The sequence below is a fragment of the Ochotona princeps genome, chromosome 13 (genome assembly GCF_030435755.1).
Source record: "Ochotona princeps isolate mOchPri1 chromosome 13, mOchPri1.hap1, whole genome shotgun sequence".
Taxonomy (NCBI): Eukaryota; Metazoa; Chordata; class Mammalia; order Lagomorpha; family Ochotonidae; genus Ochotona; species Ochotona princeps.
In genome coordinates, this window is record NC_080844.1 from 10459981 (window position 1) to 10479511 (window position 19531).

The 19531-nt window shown below is 40.9% G+C and overlaps 1 protein-coding gene across 10 annotated transcripts in view; it reads right to left on the minus strand.

Annotated features, from left to right (window-relative positions):
• CCSER2 (coiled-coil serine rich protein 2) overlaps positions 1-19531 on the minus strand; it is a 430972-nt gene that overhangs the window by 358865 nt on the left and 52576 nt on the right. For 8 of the 10 annotated variants that reach the window (XM_058671981.1, XM_058671975.1, XM_058671982.1 and 5 more), the window contains 3 exons: positions 16597-16687; positions 10210-10369; positions 3187-3382 (listed from right to left, as the gene is read on the minus strand). In XM_058671981.1, coding sequence (XP_058527964.1) covers positions 3187-3382; positions 10210-10369; positions 16597-16687 — 447 coding nt within the window. Of the gene's footprint in view, positions 1-3186; positions 3383-10209; positions 10370-11032; positions 11186-16596; positions 16688-19531 lie in introns of those variants that run through there. The other 2 variants (XM_058671976.1, XM_058671984.1) reach the window with 2 other exon arrangements.

Genomic DNA, 19531 nt, shown 5'->3' on the forward strand with positions numbered 1-19531 from the left:
AGTTGTTGAGTAAAGTTACATATGTGTTTCTATAATATATGACTTCATTTCATTTCAAAGGACAGCTACAAGCACATTCACCTAAGTTTTCCAAAAGTCAGGTGGTCAGCATTTAACAACCAGTGGAATTCTGTTCTGATTCTTCCTGGGTGCTTGTCACGCAGGCATTTCACCTTGTGAAAAGTTACTGGCACACCTTATTTCAAAATTGCATCCTTTGTATATGCTTAGTGAAAACTGCCAGTCCCTGAAAGGCAAATACTGTGTTTTTTCCGACAAGTAGTATTTAATACAGGATACAAAAAAAAATGTATAAGAATGAAACAGACATATTGTGATCTTGCTGTTGGCCCTCTGTTCTGCTGCAGAACTGTGGTCTCTCTATATTTTATTTGTTGAATATTATGGTTAACGGTGTAGTAAGCCTGTGGTTAGAGAATGGATTGAAATTATGTCTTATAAAAATTAAAGAATAAGGGAAGGACAGAAGGTGCGAGGAGGAGGGAAACAAGAAGGAATGGTTACCTTCTCAGAATTGGACTTATGAGATATATGAAATATGTTCTCTTTGTATTCATAAAAAAATTTTTAAATGAAACTGGATCATAAGTGTTAGCAGAACTCAATCCCAAACACTCCAATACTGGGACGCATATGTCAAAAACGTCTGCTTAACCAATGCAGTACAATGCCTGTCCCGTAATATTCTTCAATAAATTCCTCTTCCATGTTATAAAAGGAGAATTGTATTTTCAGCATACATATTATGCTTCAAAACAAAGTTTGTGAAACAGGGTGTAAAAAAATAAGACATAAAATACCACTACAACACTGATTTGTTCATTATGGCCCCGACAGTCTTCAAATCAATATTTTAAAAGTTACCATGATTCTCTAAGTTAAACTTGCAAAGAATCTAACCTGGATAATTCAAAAATTTCTGCATATAAAATGTATTCTATATTGAGAATACAATTTAATTGAGAAACAAATTAAATCAGCCTTAGTTTTCTGATCATTAAAACGTGATTGCCGGGGGGAGGGGACAAGAAGGGGTTGGGGGAATCCCAGAGCCTATGAAACTGTGTCATAAAATGAAATGTAATTAATTAAAGAATATATTACTTGTTAAAAAAATGGGATTGCCTGAAACTACTTTTGATTTCTGAAATTATATCTATTTCTACTAACTTTCATCATTAAGATATGAAGACAACGTTATCACAGCTATCTCAAGGAAACCAACTTGAAAGCATGTCACCAGGTGAAAAACGGATAAAGGCACACATATTTACAACAGAATGTGACCCTGCAACAAAAGGATCTCTACTGTCCTTCCTGTCCCACTCCACTGCAGTGACGTGATAATGAGGAAATTAGTACCCCAAAGTACTAAACTGTGGAAGTATTACAACAGATAAAAAATAAAAACAAATGCCAAACAAAATAGCTTATAATTTCTTAAATTGTGTGCAGTGATAACTTTGCTCAGGCATTATGCAAAACATAGATTCTGTAGCCTGGACTGGGTTGATGGCATACAAGTGATGGTTCAGTGTTGGAAACTACCCTAACACCCTACTCTCCCCACATCTTCTAGAATATTGCTGTGTGCACCAGGTCTTGGGGTCATATGGATAGATATAAAAGAAAAATCCTAATTAGTTAACTCTCACCTTCTTAAACTATGACTCGAAGATAACAGCAGCTACTTTTCTAAGACCAGAGATGAACTTAGAAAAATGTCCTAAATGAAATACTTAACCACTATACAAAAATCTTGCATACAACTCTGCAAAAGCTAATGCAGGTAAATGAGTACTGAAATTCAATTACATTCCAGAGCACCTGAACTCAACAATTCAGCCTAATATTCAAATGGCTGCAATAGCTTTATATATTTAACCTGTTCACTCTGCTATTTACTTTACAAAGAAATTTCTTCAAGCAGTGTTTTAAGACATCGGTATGCCCAAAGTATCATCTAGTTTAGTGATGTCAATGGAATCAAAAGTGGAACAGCACCCCATATGGGATTCCTCCAGCACAGGCACTGCTATACCACAACACCTGCCATCAGAGTTTAAGGTTAGCTACACTGTAGGCTTGTACATCCCCATGTTTCAATCATGGGAGGAGTCCAAGCACTCCTGATTTTAAAAGGTGACTCTCCTGCTCCCATCCTTAGCATGGGCATGCAGTCCAATATCCATGAGAATGAGAACAGTGGTATAGAAAACACATACCCGAGTGTCCTGAACCCTTTTACATGACTTTACAAAAAAAAAAAAACTTACACACACTGCTGTTAGGAATCAAAAAAGACTTATTTTATACTTCATTTAGCCTTTACAATGCAAAAAGTGTGAAATTCGGTTGTGGCAACCATCAGAAATTCTAGAGCTTGGTCCTTGCTCACATGAAACTACAATCTGAAAAAGGTGACCCAGAAGGAAACTGACCAGTGGAGAGCTAAGTCATCTGTCTCAATCATGATTTTAAGCTAAATGTGGTTAGTGCAAAAATACAGACACAGATACAAAATTTAAAACAGGTATCCACAATTTACAACTGGTACTCAATTCCTCGTTTTTTTCCCATGCATTTGACCATAGTTATCTCCAAGTGTTACACACTTCAATAAAAAGGTACACATGAATCACGAGCTCACACGTGACTTCAGATAAGTCATGTCACCACTTGCAGTCTAGATTTTTCTCTAAAAAAAAAAAAGAGAGAGAGAGAGAAGAAGGAAGAAAGGGGAGAAAGAGAGGATTGGTGATGAGAGGACCCAAGTTGAAACTGCTACTTATCTCCCACTTCATGGAAATTACAGCTGCACTCAATGCCATATATGTTTTGTGTCTTTGGATGCTCGATTTGCTATTTCTGATTCCCTCAGCAACCTTACAATACAGTCATTGCAAAACTGAGACAAGAAGCAGACTGGCTCACCAGGTATCTTGCATCTCATAAATGTAAGGGACCGTGTAATGGGACCAACATCCATAAATCCTGTGGCTTTTCTTCCAATGAAAGTTTGTATCATGAACCACTTACAAGCATCATTTCTGTGAAACCAAAATAAACACTAGAATCCCAAAGCCTTCAAAAAAAAAAAAACCAGTCAGTCGGTCCATTCCGAAATTCAAAGACCAGCACTGCGCTTGGCGGCTGCGCACACACCTGATGCAGCAGACGTTTCAGTTTGAGCAACTGGGTTTTCACAGCAGTGCAGTCCTGGACCATGTGCCGCAGCGTCATCTCATCGAGTATCACTGTATTCTCTGGGACGTCCACAAACATCTTCTGAGCCTGGAAAAAGGGGGTCCCTCCATAGCTTTCAAAATGACCCAAAGGAGATTCTCTGTAGGGAGAGCCTCTGCAAGGGGAGGAGAAGAAGGTGGAGGGAGAAAATGTACAATTTCAGAAAAATAAATAAATACTAATGAAATTACTACATCAATCACTGTAACTCATTAAACAATGCCACAATAAAGCTTCTCACTTACACTCACTCTAGCTAGTAATTATTTCCACTGGCAGGTGCAATAATTGCACACTGTCAACTCAAACAATCACCTCCTGCAACCACTCACTTCCTCCTCAACTAATCTTTCTGGGTACTTCACTTACAAACTGAAGTAAAGTTTCCTCCCTAGGAACCAGAATGTAAACAAACAAACAAATACGCAGAAAGGCCAGAGATGTAAATGAACAATTACACTCACTTTTCCCTTTCTGCAGGGAGCACCTGGCATCTCAGCCGTACACCTCAACAGTCCCCACCCATGATACACTGATGTGGGATGCTCATTCGGTCTCCTACTTACTTGGTTCCAATAGGCAGTTAACAGCTATTTTCTTTTTAAGCAAATTGTTAATCATCTTTTTCCAAAAAGATTAAACAAGGTTTTACAAACATCTCGTATGTCACATATTTTGGAGTAATTAACAGCAGCCAAAAAAAAACCCACCTATTTTTAAAAATATTTACTCTTCCCTTCAATTTCTTACCATAATATACACACTAAATAAGAAAGTTAGAGATAACATGCTTCATGGAAGTGTAAAATATAATGCTGTAAACAGAAGTCACAGGTGCAGCAACTTAAAAATTTTTGCATTCATTCACATTACAATTCCATTTGATTTTTTTCATTTGATTCTTAAAAGTAGAAAAAGAACTGAAAATAGCCTCAAGGAAAATGTTAAGAGTCCTGCCATGAACAAACATAAAACATTCATTTATATTTACTAACTGTGAAAACACTGATACAAAGTTAAGTAACAAAAACTTCATTAGAGGGGTCTGGCACAATGGCACAACTACCTAATCCTCCCCCTCCAAGCTCTAGAATCCCACAGTGGCACCGGTTCCTGTCCGGGCTGCTCCACTTCCCTTCCAGCTACCTGCTTGTGCCTGAGAAAGCAGTAGAAGATGGCCCAAAGCCCTGGAACCCTGCACCCACGTGGGAGACCCGTAAGAATCTCCTCGCTCATGGCTTCGGGTCAGCTCAGCTCTAGTCACTGCAGTCACTTGGAAAGTTAAGCAGCAGATGCCACATTCTGTCTGTCGATCCCTCTCTCTGTAAATCTGCCTTTCCAATAAAAATAAATAAATCTTAAAAAAAAAAAAAAACCTCTTCATTACAGGAAAACCTTGAATTTGGTGGAGCAAGACTGAAAAATGCTAACAGGCAGAAAGACAAAGATGGGGAAAAAAGCAACTACATAAGGAAAGAGAGAGGGTTACACAGCACAGAAAGACAAGACAGAGATTTTGTGATTTTTTAAATTAAATGATACAGTTCACACATAAGAAACTGAAGCTTCGAACAGCAGGTACAATCACTTGCCAAGATTGCAGGCAAAAATCCTGGAATAAAAACAGAAAGAGTGGGGGGAAAAACGAAACAAAAGACAAAAAGGAATGACTGGCCATAACACCTGTACTAAGTTGACAGACACAAATGAGTACTTGTGTATAAAGTTTAATAATCACTGGTTTCCTGCTGAAAAATCTGGTGGTGTAGGGGCTATGATGGGAGGACAGCGGGATGTGGACCCTGTGGCAGTGCGGGAGGCACTGTCCAATCACTCACAGTCTACGGAAGCGAGCTCGCAGGACAACTGAACTAGTAAGATACATGTGAAGGCCAAAGCAGTGTAACAAGAAAACGCTGACAATCACTCATGTTACCTAACAGTGGTTCTCTAAGTACAATTAGTAAATAAACAAGAAAATAAGTTAGGATGCAGATAGGATCCAGGACAGAATCATTGACAGACAAGTGTTGTGGGTTTTTTTTTTTCTTAAGCTATTTAAATTAAATCCATAGCAACTGACATTCAACCCACAAAACCCAGAAGTGACACTGTTGAATAATTCATTAGTTTTAAAGTAATCTTTCCAAATCTTAGGTACAGTCATGTATTTACAAATAGCTTAACTCTTCCCTAATCCCAGCAGAACTCAATGTCTAAGATGTGTTATTTTATGCTAAGGTTTGCAATTCACAGACTAGATGGTTAGTACTGTGTGTGTGTGTGTGTGTGTGCGCGCCCATCCTTGAAACAAATACAGCAGAAAAGAAAATGTTCTGAATTTTTCACTTACAAAGAAATTTTGACTTCGTAAGATCTTTACTGCTTCGTTTCTCACCATTAATAAAAATTTCACAGGAAAAATGAAATGTAAGGGTGGATATATTTCAGCTGGCATTTAAGATGCCCACAGCCCGTATCACAGTTCCTGGATCCAGTTCTTGGTTTGCAACTCCTGCTTCCTGACAATGAAGACCTGGGAGGCAGAAGGTGATGGCTTGAGAACCAAGAAGCCCCTGCTACACATCTGGGAGCCAGGGATGGATTTCCAGGCTTTTGCCTGGCTCAGCACTGCCTGTTGTAAACATCTGAGGGGTAAACCAGTGGGCAGGAGCACTCTGTTTCTGACTCTCTGTGCATTTAAAAATAAAACTGATTAAATAAATGTAACACAGGTTTACAATACTCAACAAGCCAGGAATAGAAATAAAATCCTTCCAACAAAAAGCTCTTCAAAAAAATCACAGTTTATATAATGTTTAAAGGTAAAGGACTCCAGGGTTTCCCACTAGTTTCAGAAGATGCAGCTACTGGCTCTCACAACTCCTACCAGACATCTAGACATAGCAATCAAGCAAGAGGGGGGAAAAAGCATCCAGATCAGTAAAGAACAAGTTAGCCTAGTCTCAGATGATACATCTTATTTATACAAAATCCCAAAGAACTAAGGAGTCGGGGAGTTAAGTGAATCATTAAGGTAAACACTGGAGCCTTTAGGATTGCAGGAGTCTCCTTATGAAGATGGAGAGTGAGCATGAGAGCCAAGATCTCGGCAGGGACCAGAAAGGAGGAGCTCCCGCAGCCAAATGCCCTTCATACTAAGGGAAAGGAACTTACAAACACCTCATTTAAGAGTGACAAAGAGCTCTGACAATACAAATCCCATCTCTGGACAGTAAACTATGAAGGTGACTGGAACCTAAGAAGCCAAGTAAAAATGCTGAGAAAGGGAACAGGAAGTTTACACTGTATGAGACCCCTGTGTGCAGGCTGTTTCTCAGAAAACACTGGGCACCTGCCAGAGCTGAGTTCTCAGAAAGCAAAGGGATGCTGTTTGCAAAGGTGCTCACGGAAGTGCAGAATCCCTCACTGCAGAAGGCACCTGTTAACTGCCAGAAACGTTTCATTTAAAAAAAAGGCTGACAAGCCTGATGAGTGGCTGATGACAACTTTCAGGGCTGACATTCAAAAAGTTACCCATTGAGGCCAGCACAGTGATATAGCAAGCTAATCCTCCACCTGCTATAGCTGGCATCCCCTATGGGTGTCAGCTGGTGCCCCACCTGCTCTACTTCCCATCCAGCTCTGTGCTTATGGCCTGGGAAAGCAGAGGAGGATGGTTCAAGTCCTTGAACCCCTGCACCCACATGGGAGACCTGGCAGAAGCTCCTGACTCCCAGCTTTGGATCAACTCATTTCTGGCTGCTGCAGCCATTTGGGGAACAAATCAGCATTGATAAAGACCTCTCTCTCTCTATCCTCCTATCTGTAAAATCTGCCTTTAAAAATAAATAAATCTTGGGCCCGGCGGCGTGGCCTAGCAGCTAAAGTCCTCGCCTTGAACACCCCGGGATCCCATATATGGGCGCCAGTTCTAATCCCGGAAGCTCCACTTCCCATACAGCTCCCTGCTTGTAGCCTGGGAAAGCAGTCGAGGACGGCTCAAAGCTTTGGGACCCTGCACCCACGTGTGAGAGACCTGGAAGAGGTTCCTGGTTCCCAGCTTCGGATAGGCGCAGCACCGGCCGTTGCAGTCACTTGGAGAGTGAATCATCGGACAGAAGATCTTCCTCTCTGTCCCTCCTCTCTCTGTATATCTGACTTTGTAATAAAAATAAATAAATCTTTGAAAAAAAAATAAATAAATCTTGGTCCCGGCGCCATGGCCTAGTGGTTAAAATCCTCGCCTTGAAAGCCCCGGGATCCCATATGGGCACCGGTTCTAATCCCGGAAGCTCCACTTCCCATCCAGCTCCCTGCTTGTAGCCTGGGAAAGCAGTGGAGGACGGCCCAATTCTTTGGGACCCTGCATCCACGTGGAAGACTTGGAAGAGGTTCCTGGCTCCTGGCTTCGGATTGGCGCAGCACTTGCCACTGTGGTCACTTGGGGAGTGAATCATCGGACGGAAGATCTTCCTCTCTCTCTTCCTCTCTGTGTATCTGACTTTCCAATAAAATAAATCTTTAAAAAAAATAAATAAATAAATCTTTAAAAAAAAGAAAAAGAAGAGGAAGAGGAGGAGGACGAGGAGGACCACCAGTGTGGACTACCAACAAATCTCAAGTCTTCTAAAATATACCACAACCAACAGAGGTTTTGAGAAATGCCTTTCATGCCTTTTACAAAAGCATGGTGCTACAACTAATTATGTTAAAGGAACAATGAAGTCTACTATTTTTAAAAATGGACATTAATTTGTCAGTTCTCACACATACTTAACCAGATGGCCCTTCCTTTCTACACCTGTTTACATCCAAGAAAGAGTTTTTTGACAGATGGTTAGAATCAGCCTTGATCATGCCCAAAGACAGAGAAGAGATGACGAGCTCCAGGTAACTCATTCCATTTTGAACAATCTGATAAAACGCCTCAGTTTAAACTGAAGCGTGCCACCCCTGAACTTAAACCGTACAAGCTACACTTGGACTCTCCTGAGTTAGAGTACATCTACTCATTCCTCCAAATGATCATGAACTAAAGTTCATTCACCTGAACTTAGCAGCAGTTCTCTGAAACGTCATGCCTCTTCCTACCGACTTGGGTACATGCCATTTGTCCGCTAGGGATTCCCAGCCTTCTCCGATTAGAATCACACCTCCACCATCTCTGCACTCACACTTTGAGACTCAGTTCAACAGTAACTTCTTTTATACTCCTCTGTTCTGCTATATAAGTTCCTAGAGTCCCTCATAGCTGACCGTATGTCTGTCTTTTAGACCGTCTTACAGCAGGAAGTACATACTAATAATTTGTTGTATAGGCACAAAAATCTCATCCTGACTAGTCAGTGCTGAGTTTCGCCAAGTTCACTCACTGCAGAATTTTTCTTTCTCATCTTCAACTCAGTGCTCCTAGACATTACCAATCCATAGCCTTCAGCTCTCAGATCATCTCCAAATTCATCCCAGCTTGACAACTCACTACCATATCCAACATACAGACTGGCTACCAAATGAGTATCTGTTAAGCAGATGAGTGATTTGTGAGAATTTGGAACCATTCACATTTTAGTCAGGCTATTAAAGTTCTATAAACCTGCCTTCAATGTATCTTCTTACAAAGTACTAATGATTAAGGAAGGATAACTCATGTTACATGCAATGAGAGCTATCTGTTTATCAAACTTTTGCCTGTTAACACCAACTCTCTGAGGTCCACTCCTTATGAGAAGCCCAGAGGTGAGAAACAGAATAGTCCACATAAGGCCTGGACCAATGTCTCCTGGGTCTTCTCAATGACAGTCTTGCCTTGGTTACCACTGGCAGCAAGACGTGAGCTAGACCCCACTGTTTCCTGACCCATGGAAACGCTGACTTATCCCGTTTGGACTAGAATTCGTCCCAGTTGCATTGAGGAGTGCAGCTAAGAAGCAGGCTTAACAGTAAGTTCATCACTCTCTCTTCCCTGGGAAGCTGTCTGGAGCCTGCCCATCGTATCATAGAGTATTCGCCTTCTAAGAACTCGCATAAGCAGCCTCTCATGCCTTGCTCTCGAGAGCAAACAAATTCAGAAGCAGCATATCTTTACCTCACACACACTGTACAACTTGGAACACAGCTATGTTCTTTCCTTTTGCCATGAAGGATCTTAAAACAATTTTTTCCCTAGTTTAGGGACTATCCTAGATGATTCCCAGTCAATATTTCTTTATCCCAAATTTATTATTTATTTACAAACATGATCTAAAACGGCCTCAAGCACCTTGTGGAATGAGGGAGAGGAAAGAAAAGAAAAAGAGAATGATAACTTTCACTGTGTGCCTAATGCAAACTGAACTATTAGCTCTGATCCTTGAACAGGGAGAGAGAGGGGTGTTAATTAGCTATGATTTACAGGCAGTAAACCCATACGGGCAGGTGGGGGGGAGCGGATCAGACAAATGATCCAACCTTGCAAAGTTTGTGCCAGGTCAGGCTTGAATGACTACGGAGTCCCACTACAAATAAAGTTGGATTGAGTTAGAAATTACGCCACACTTTGGGACAGAAAAGCTTCTAGCATTCTGAAGTGCCTTACTCTCTTTCTAATGATATTTGTAAAAAAAAAAAAAAAAAAATCTTAAATTTCAAAATATAAATCACTTGGCACTTTCATACATTATAATTTAGAGCCCATATAAACTTAAACAAGGCCAACACCTAATCATTCCCAAACAAGCAGTACTAAGTCACAGGTTCCAAGTTTAAAATACTAGATATCAAAGTTTATATTTATAATAAAGCTAATGAAAGACAGAGCTAGATGTCATTACGATGCACATCACACATAATTTTACATGTTTTGGGGTACCTGCAAAAACCAGAGGAACTTCATTTGAGGGTGGGAAAATTATAATTCAAAATTAATCAGAAAAATGACATCCAAGCTGGAATGGCACTCACCTGCTCAAGTCACTTTTTCCATGGTGATAGTGGTCGGTGTGGCTGAGCTGGTAATGTTCTTGCCCACTCCACCGCTGGGGCGGCCTCTTCCAAAATCCTTCCTGAGGCTGCCGGATATTTCTGTCTGATCGGTCAAAACGGTTCATATTGTCACACTCCACTAGACGGATTCAAAAGCACAAGACTATAAACATGTACAGATGCTATCAAAGTTAACTACATCTCACTTGATTAACTAATGTGGCACAAAGTCCAAAACAGAAAAATAACATTTTTAACATACTAGCCATGTATGCCAGATTAATCACCAAACCAAATTTCCAAACGAAAAATAATCAGATCTTCTGGTGAAAATGAAAGCTTACATTCTTTATACTGAAGTACGGTACATTTATATCACAGCCACTGACGTAAACAATTGAGTGCCACTTGGCTTTAGAAAACAGGCAGATGATCCTGCGAACCATCACTCTATTTTAAACAGCAAGCAGGAGTGTCTTCCCTATCAAAAAATTGTTCTGATTTCAGAGGGAAAATACAAATAAAAAGATTCTTAGGAGAACTTATTCCCACAAATGATTGCCACTGACTTCAAGAAGCAAACAATCCGTTTTCCAACTAAACCAGGCTCACATTTTCCAAGAGCAAGACGCTACAGAGGCTGTCTGCAGTAAAAGCTTGTCAGGAAAGTCTAAAACGCTGCTGAAAACAAAGCCAGCACTTTGCAACAACAAACAGCACACTCCCACGAACTGAAATCCAAATGCCACAAAAAACGCGCAAAGAATCTCTCTAGAACAGCCCAAGCTTCTCTTTCACTTACCCAAACACTTTTTCCTCACATATCTGAGCAATCACTGGGAGAGTTACTTTGTACAAGGGAGACATTGTGTTGCCGGCTGCCTACTCACACATAGTTGCATCGAAGGCCCTGCTGAAGAGGCCTTCCTTCCTGCTCAGCCCCCGGCCCTCCCTGTGGGAAGCAAGCCCAGTTTGCCCTGTGACTCCATCTTCGCTCCCGCTCACATAGCGACTGAGTTAGGGCTGTTGCTAAAAATACAGCTGAACGCTAACCCAAGCCATGGAACAGGAAAGGTTTCTCCAGTCTGAAAATTACTCTGCCAGAAAGTTCAAGTCCTGCGTCTCAGAATTCCCCGTGATTAAAAAGCCTTGGAAATCAATGTAATCCCCATGTTTGTTTCAACAAAATCATTAAGTAAAAAATTTTTATTTAGCCAAAAACAAAGTTGGAATAAATATGCTACATGTTCCATTTTAGTGTACAGGTAAAAATGAAGTTCCCATTCAAGAAAAGGATTTTCCTTATACACAGAATTAATTTTAATGTATTTCCTCTTATTGCACAGCAATTGAAATCACTTTTGGCAGGAACACTGAAATTATCTCCACTTGTAGCAGAAGTCCATGTTTGGGGGCAGGGCCGGGATACATATTTAGCAGTTCAGGAAAATAATACAGGGCCCGGCACCATGGCCTAGCAGCTAACGTCCTCGCCTTGAACGTCCCAGGATCCCATATGGGCGCCGGTTCTAATCCCAGCAGCTCCACTTCCCATGCAGCTCCACTTCCCATCCAGCTCTCTGCCTGTGGCCTGGGAGAGCAGTCGAGGACGGCCCAAAGCTTTGGGACCCTGCAGCCGCGTGGGAGACCTGGAAGAGGTTCCTGGTTCCCGGCTTCGGGATCGGCGCAGCACCGGCCCGTTGCAGCTCACTTGGGGAATCATTGGACGGAAGATCTTCCTCTCTGTCTCTCCTCCTCTCTGTATATCTGACTTTGTAATAAAAATAAATAAATCTTTAAAAAAAAAAAAGAAAATAATACAAATCAGTTTTAGAAAAAGCATTTTAAAAGAAGCCTTGCATTTGAAATTATTTCAGACATTTTCTGAAAATGCAAGCTTTCATACTGAGAAGTGTCAAGATTTTTTTACGTTCACTTACACAAAACCTGACAGTTAAAGACATGTAGGGTGAACTTACATTTTTTAAAAACTGTAGAAGATTCAACTAGAAAGTAAAATAAAATTTTTTTGGTTTATTTATTTATTTGAAAGGCAGGTGACGGAGGCAATAGCCAGGGCTGGACCTGGCTAACAGCCAAAGACAGGAACTCAATCCTGCTCCCGCACACGGGTGGAAGGTACCCATGCACTGAGCCATCGGCCGCTGCGTTCCCAGGCATCTGAGCAGAAAGCTGGATCAGAGGCAGAGAAGGCAGGACTAGAAATGGAATTGCAAAAACAATAACCCGCTGTGTCAAAATGCAGTCCCAAGAAAATCTTTAAAATGATCTTAAGCTAAAATTACTTTGAGCTTAGACCATTTGGTAGCATTATTTTTTTTTTAATGAATTCACATTTATTTCAATTCATGGAACTCAGTGAAGTCCCATCAGTTTTGCTCTGTGGCGTTAAGGTCACTTCACTTAGATCTATGTGACAACATGTATCTACTTTTAAATGTTCTGATTTATGTCTCCTTAATTTAGGCAGGAAAAATTCTACTCACCGCCAAGGCAAGCAATCTGGTACTAAGAACCACCCGGTACATCCTCCAGAAGGAGAATGCAACGGGCACGGACAGCAGGCAGCAAAGGGACCAGGCAGTCAGGAGACGGTTAGACGCTCTGAGGAACTACAGCGCAGTAACTGCCAGGCCACTCTGTGCTCGCCACAGGTCGCCCGCACCACATGCAGACTCCAAAACTGAAGAACGTTTTCTGAAACTTCAACTCCACCAAGAGCATAATAGCATGGAACATTTATCCGACACTAAAAGATTAATACTACTATTGAAACACTGGCTTAAACAAGAAATGACTGCTGCCATACTGGAGGAAGCACACCATGCAGACTCTCATGTAATGTTTAAATACTTTAAAATGTCATGTGGGAGGAAGGCTAGGGGGGCCTTTTCCCTCTGTTTCTCCCCTGACCCCAGATACAGAGGGGAAAAATGATGATATTAGTGTAAAAACAATGGTATTACCCACGTTCCTGTAGCCCTTGACCCTTTGTAGCCTAAGTAACTAAGATTATAAAAAAATAAATAAAATGAAAAAAATAAAATGTCATGAAGATTATGTGAAATAATGTTAGCAGTGGTTTCTCCGAAGAGACCAGAAGAAGAACGAAAGCAATAATATTGAAAAAAAATAGAAAGCAAAGGAATTGCAATCGGGAAATAAATCAAAATAAGTTTCCAAGATACAGCCGTTCACAGAGCAGCTGCAACACTACCTGGGACACCCACATCCCTTTTTCAGAGGGCCTGGGTGCAAATCCCAGGTCCTGATTTCAGTTCCCTGATAATATGCACCGGGGAAGAGCAGGTGATGGTTCAAGTAGTTTGGTTCTTGCCGCCCTTATGGGAGACCTGCACTGAGTCGCTGGCATCTGGATTTGGCCTGGCCTGGCCCTGGCTGGTATGGATGTGGGTGGGAAGTGAACTAACAACGGAAGATCTCTCTCCCTCCCTCCTTCCTTCCCTCCATCTCGCTCGTTGGCTCTCTCTCTTTCTCTCTTCTGCCCACCCTGCATGTGTCTATCTCACACTTGAACATTGAGCATTTACGTGTGTCTGTCTTTTAAGCAAATCACACAAATACAAACATTCACATGTTTTAAGTCAGATAAATGAAGAACAGTACAATAAAACTAATAGAAAATAACCCCTCCTCAGCAGGTAATACCATACATGGACTATGATGGTTTCAGCAATGAAAGTGAATCCAGAGGCATCCTAGTTAAGCCCATGTGTTGCTCTGCAGGCCAGATTTGGCCCTAACCATGAGCTGAGGATTCCCCATTCAAAAACAAGTTCAGGGTCTTTTGCTCTGGGACGACAAGACGGCAGAGTGAGAAGCCCTTGTATCAGGAGTGAGAGAGCTAACACAGGACTTCTGTGTAACTGAGACGTAGGCGATGGAACAGTGCCTTTGTCTAATACTCATCAAACCAATCTTCTGATTTCATAAAGGAACACAATATTGTCCCGAAAGTCTCCCCAACTGCTTCTGCTATAAACCTTCTAGTGCCAAGAAGATGAGGGAGGACACAGGCAGTACTTCCATCTGAAAGACAGCAGGAAGAGAGACTGACCCACAAAGACTGTGCAGAGCACAGACCGTAGGAAGCGCCACAATCTGAGCAAGAAAGCTTTCAATTACAATGTAGTTTAAAAGAAGAAAAAAAAAGGTTTAAACTTAGTTATTATCGACCACAATTAGTGTTGAAAGAGAAAGATTAATCTCCAGAAGAAAACACAGTGGTTGACAGCAGTCAAGGCCATTATTTCGCTCATGGATCTTAATAAAACTTTAGCAAAAATGTGGCCTCACATTTCAATCAAGAAAAGTTCACACCAAATACCTAACGGACTAACAGCAAAGCTACAAGGGTGCATGCCATGGAAAGTCAGGGCCCTGAGAACATGCCAAACCTCGGGCTTCCCTCTGATGGCAAGGAGTGGCTGGTACAAATTCCTGACCAACAGATAAAGAAATACAGCTATGCTTCTGATCTAACATTAAGCAGAAGAGCTTAGACCAAAATGAAGCAGAGCAGTTCCCAATCTATTTCCGTAGAAAGTCCTTGGAGGGCCTGGGGCCGTGGCCTAGCAGCTAAAGTCCTCGCCTTCAACGCCCCGGGATCCCATATGGGTGCTGGTTCTAATCCCGGAAGCTCCACTTCACATCTACCTCCCTGCTTGTAGCCTGGGAAAGCAGTTGAGGATGGCTCAAAGCCTTGGGACCCTGCCCCCGCATGGGAGACCTGGAATAGCTCCTGGCTCCTAGCTTTGGATCAGCACAGTATCGGCCGTTGTGGTCACTTGGGGAGTGAATCATCGGATGGAAGATCTTCCTCTCTGTCTTGCCTCCTCTATGTATACAATTGACAGTGCAATAAAAATTAATAAATCCTTTTTTTAAGTCCTTGGAGAAGACCAGAAGAAATGGTAATTTAAAAAAAAAACAAACTTTGAAAATGGACCTGACTCACTGGCCTTGCAACTAAAGTCCAGGCTTACATGCGCCAGGATCCCATATGGGAACCAGTTCTAATCCCGGAGGCCTCACTTCCCATTCAACTCCCTTCCTGTGGCCTGGGAAAGCAATGGAGAATGGCCCAAAACCCTGGGACCCTGCACACATGTGGGAGACACAAGAAGCTCCTGGCTCCTGGCTTCAGAATAGCTCAGCTCGGGCCATTGTGGCCATTTGGGGATTGAACAAAACTGTCTTTATCTGTTTCGTCTTCTAACTATGTAAATCTGCCCTTCAAATAAAAATCAATAAAACTTTAAAGAAAAAAAGGAAAAGAAATATAGAATCCCAGAGATGAGGCAGAGTCTGAAGATCTGAGCCATTCTAATTAACATATTTTGGAGATTAACTGCTATGCAACATTCCACCCAGAGAGGGGAAAAAAATAGATTGCCCGTCTTGGAAATATTCTTGCATTTTCCCAGCACCATGGTTAGGAAGGACTCCATGTACCCTTAGTAGTTTATCCCTGACCCACGTGAAGCTCAGCAAACTAGACAAATGTGAGTGGCAGAGAATCCTGAGATCTCCAGGGACATTCCTCTTCTCAGCAGAATTCCCACTGCAAGCCTTGCTCCAGGGGCTCCCATGTTGATCTCTGGCTCTCTAGCAGTCTCTATGAGACAAAGCTCTGCACATACTGTGTCATTGGAGCAAGAGAAGCGGGGCCCATCTAGTACACACATCATCTAAACCCTTGCTCCACCAATTACTGACATCTAGAAGGAAGACAGAGGAGAATCAGAAGTAGAAAAAAAACACAATGATTTATTCAGAAGGTCACCACTGAACAGAAAGGGTAGAAGGAGGCAGCATGTAGGTTAAAAGCAGGACTCTGCAACTTACAACCAACGTTCAAATCCACTATTCTCCAATAACTGACTTTTAAAATATATTTATATATAAATGTATATAAGCATATATTCATAATACATTATTTATTATATATAAATAATCATACTTTACATGTGATATATAATTTATTATAAAAATATACTTTATAACAAAATTGCTCTTTTAAATACATTAAATTAATACATTATATAAACCAAATGGTGCTTCTCTAAATATATTCTTAAAATGTAAATGACATAAGGGGAGGGAAAACAGTGTGCACACGGCCAAATAAGCAAATTCAATCTTCTACTTTTTGGTATAGGAATTATACCCAAAACCTACAGAATCAGCTTTTAAGTACTGGGGTATTTTGGAAATGAACCTATCTTGCACAATTTGAAAACCACCTGCATGGCTCCTTTGCAATGAAGAAGCCTGTTAGTTCCTGAGAACATGAGACTGGCTCAAGCACAGGGCCCAACTCACCATCTTCCAGCGGTGCATCCTCAGGCAGGTCCACATCAAGCATAAGATCATCGTCCTCGAGGTCACATGATTCAAGGTTATTCAGAATATCCTGTGAACCAAGCAGGAGAGAACACTACAGCCCAGTTCACAGGAACAGTTACCAATCTAGACGGCAGTTTTGAAGCATCAACATGTGATACCCTGGATCAATTGGTTTATGTAAAGCCACCGGCAACATCCTTCTCATCATCTTTCCTCTGGTTATTTTATCCCAATAGATTTGTGTTTCACTACAAAACCAGAACAAGACAAAGTAAATCAAAACAAAACACACCAGGCTAATATGCCAGATATTGTTCCAAGCATTTTACAAAGGCTTAATTCACTTGTTTAATCATTCAAATAAGCCTGAGTCAGGTACTAATATGATTTTGGTATTATATTTGATCAAACTCAGCCAAAACAGCTCCTGAGTTCACACCTTTCAACTACTTTATTGATACAATAAATGACCAAAAATAGTGAAGAATCACTCAACATGTACTCATATTTGGTGGAGAACAATGTGTTCTTAGCAACTGAACCACTTACACAAAATACTGCAACAAGCCTTTGAAGACGAGACTACTCCATGTCTTCCATGTGCCAAACCCACCTGCTACCAACCACCATTAGCACCCTACCATGCCTTGGTTTGACTCAACGGGTTCTTTTTCTGTGGAAGCACTAGACTAATCAAACCAACACATGTACTCCCTATCATGTTCTATTTTCAACTTTACTATTTAGATCATCTTTCCTAAGAAAGAGAAGAGCTTATTTCAAACACTCTCGTTCTAATGCCTAAAGTGTCAAAACCTGGGGAAGATAACTGATGCAGCAGTGAAGACACCACCTGCGACCCCTGGATCCCCCACCTGCAACCCCTGGACCCCCCACCTGGGACCCCTGGACCCCCCACCTGCGAGCCTGGGTCAAGCCCTGCCTCTGATCCATGAGAATCCTGTGAGGTAGGTCATGGCTGCCTGCCACCGGCAAGGGAGATGCTGACTGGCCCAGCCTTGGCTACTGTGAACATATAGACAATGAACCGACAGATGAAAAATCCCTCTCTAGCTGCCTGTCTGCTTCCTCTCTCTTTTAGAGCCCTCTCAAACAAGTATAAATATGTTTTTTTAAATATGTGGATTATTAAAAAGGATTTTAGAAAGCCACTAAGTTGGAGATAATTTGGAAATAGTTTAAGTGTCCAACAACAAAAAAAGGGCAACACAGAAAGTATGGCGTGGTCATACAATGAAATAGTTGTTTAAAAAGACACTGAAAAGATGCGTAACTACATGGGAAGGTGTTAGCTTGGGGGAAAAACATTGGGTTTTTCTGCTGATTTTCTCTTTAAAAGAATGCTTCACTAAGAAATTTTATAGAAGTACAGGTTAGAACACTGGTTACTGGAGGCTGAAGAAAGGAGGGAATGCAAAGGGGAAAATGATAACAGGTTCAGGATGCAGAAGGCCAGAAAGATCTCCAACAAACAGGAGGTGTGCACAGCCGGTAGCATTTCATCATGTATGCCACAGTGTCTATTAGAGAGGATTTTGAATGCTGTCATCACAAAGACACGATAAGTACTTCCAATGGTGAATGTATCAATTACTCTGATATGATCATGACATATTGTATACATGTATCAAAATATATTACACACCTTTAATATGTACATTCATCTGTCAACTGAAATAAAAAACATTTTGATCACTGATAGGCAAAAGCAAAATGAAATCAGTAGATCTAACTTGGCAACAGATTAATTGTGTAATTCCCAAATTATTTCAAGAAAGGGCAAAAATTCTCCAACTTTCTAATTACTATTACGCATGGTAACACGATAATAATTATTCTGAAATGATTGCATACAAATAAAATTCCTTATGTTGATACTAGTTGAAAAGCAGATTATCATCTTAAGAAAATGAGAGACAAGGGTATGAGTAACAAAAATAAAAGTTCTGATTCCTTAATTTGAAAGGGAAGTATTAGAACAAACCCAAGATTTATCTTAAATAAAATACACATTATTTCCACTGGAAAAAACTAGTCATTTACACAAAAGAGAAAAGGTGGGCCTCTAAAATCTTTTGAAATTTTTATGAAAAAAATTAATAACATGCATTTTAAAAGCTGGAAGGAAACAAAACCACAGAATGACTCTTAGAATGGATAAGGTGTTTTATGTTTGTTCTTTCATTTATGCTATCTTATTTTTTGCAATATTTATTATGATTTATATAACTTTACAAAACAATCATCTCCTCCAGAAAAATACTTGCACTGCTGTGTATGTACAGTGTTCTTCAAAACTTCATGGAAAATCCCTATTATAAAAAACTATTCAAGGATTTCTAAATCTTGTACAGATATCTTATAAACATGCTTTCCCACAAACTTTCAGTAGTCCTCTACGTGTCTATGCAAAAGATAGTGTTGGCTGTTCAGGACCAGACCTGACAACCTACCCTGCAGCAAAACATTGAGTCCAGGGCAGGGCTGACGAGCAGGTAGGACACCAAAGCACACCCCTTGTCAGAGCAGCACAGCTCAGGACTAAGCAGCCCCACGCCTGTCTGCTTGCTATCCTGTCTTTCATTATATAAGTTCAAACAAAAAAATGGAATGAACCTGTTCTAATGAATAGGGAAAAAGAGAAACAATTATTGAAAACGTTTTACAGACTAAGAAAGCCCACTCAACAGTAAAAACAACCTCAGCAAGTTAAGAATGGGAGAAAAGTGGGAGAGATGAGGGAAAACACCCACATTTGTGCCTCAAGTTGATTCTCACAATAAAGCCATACACATGCCATTTCAGACACCTATCTCACTGTACACAAAGATACTCTGTGAGACAGACAGTGGAGAAGCAGATTTTCTACACACAACACGATGACATCTGC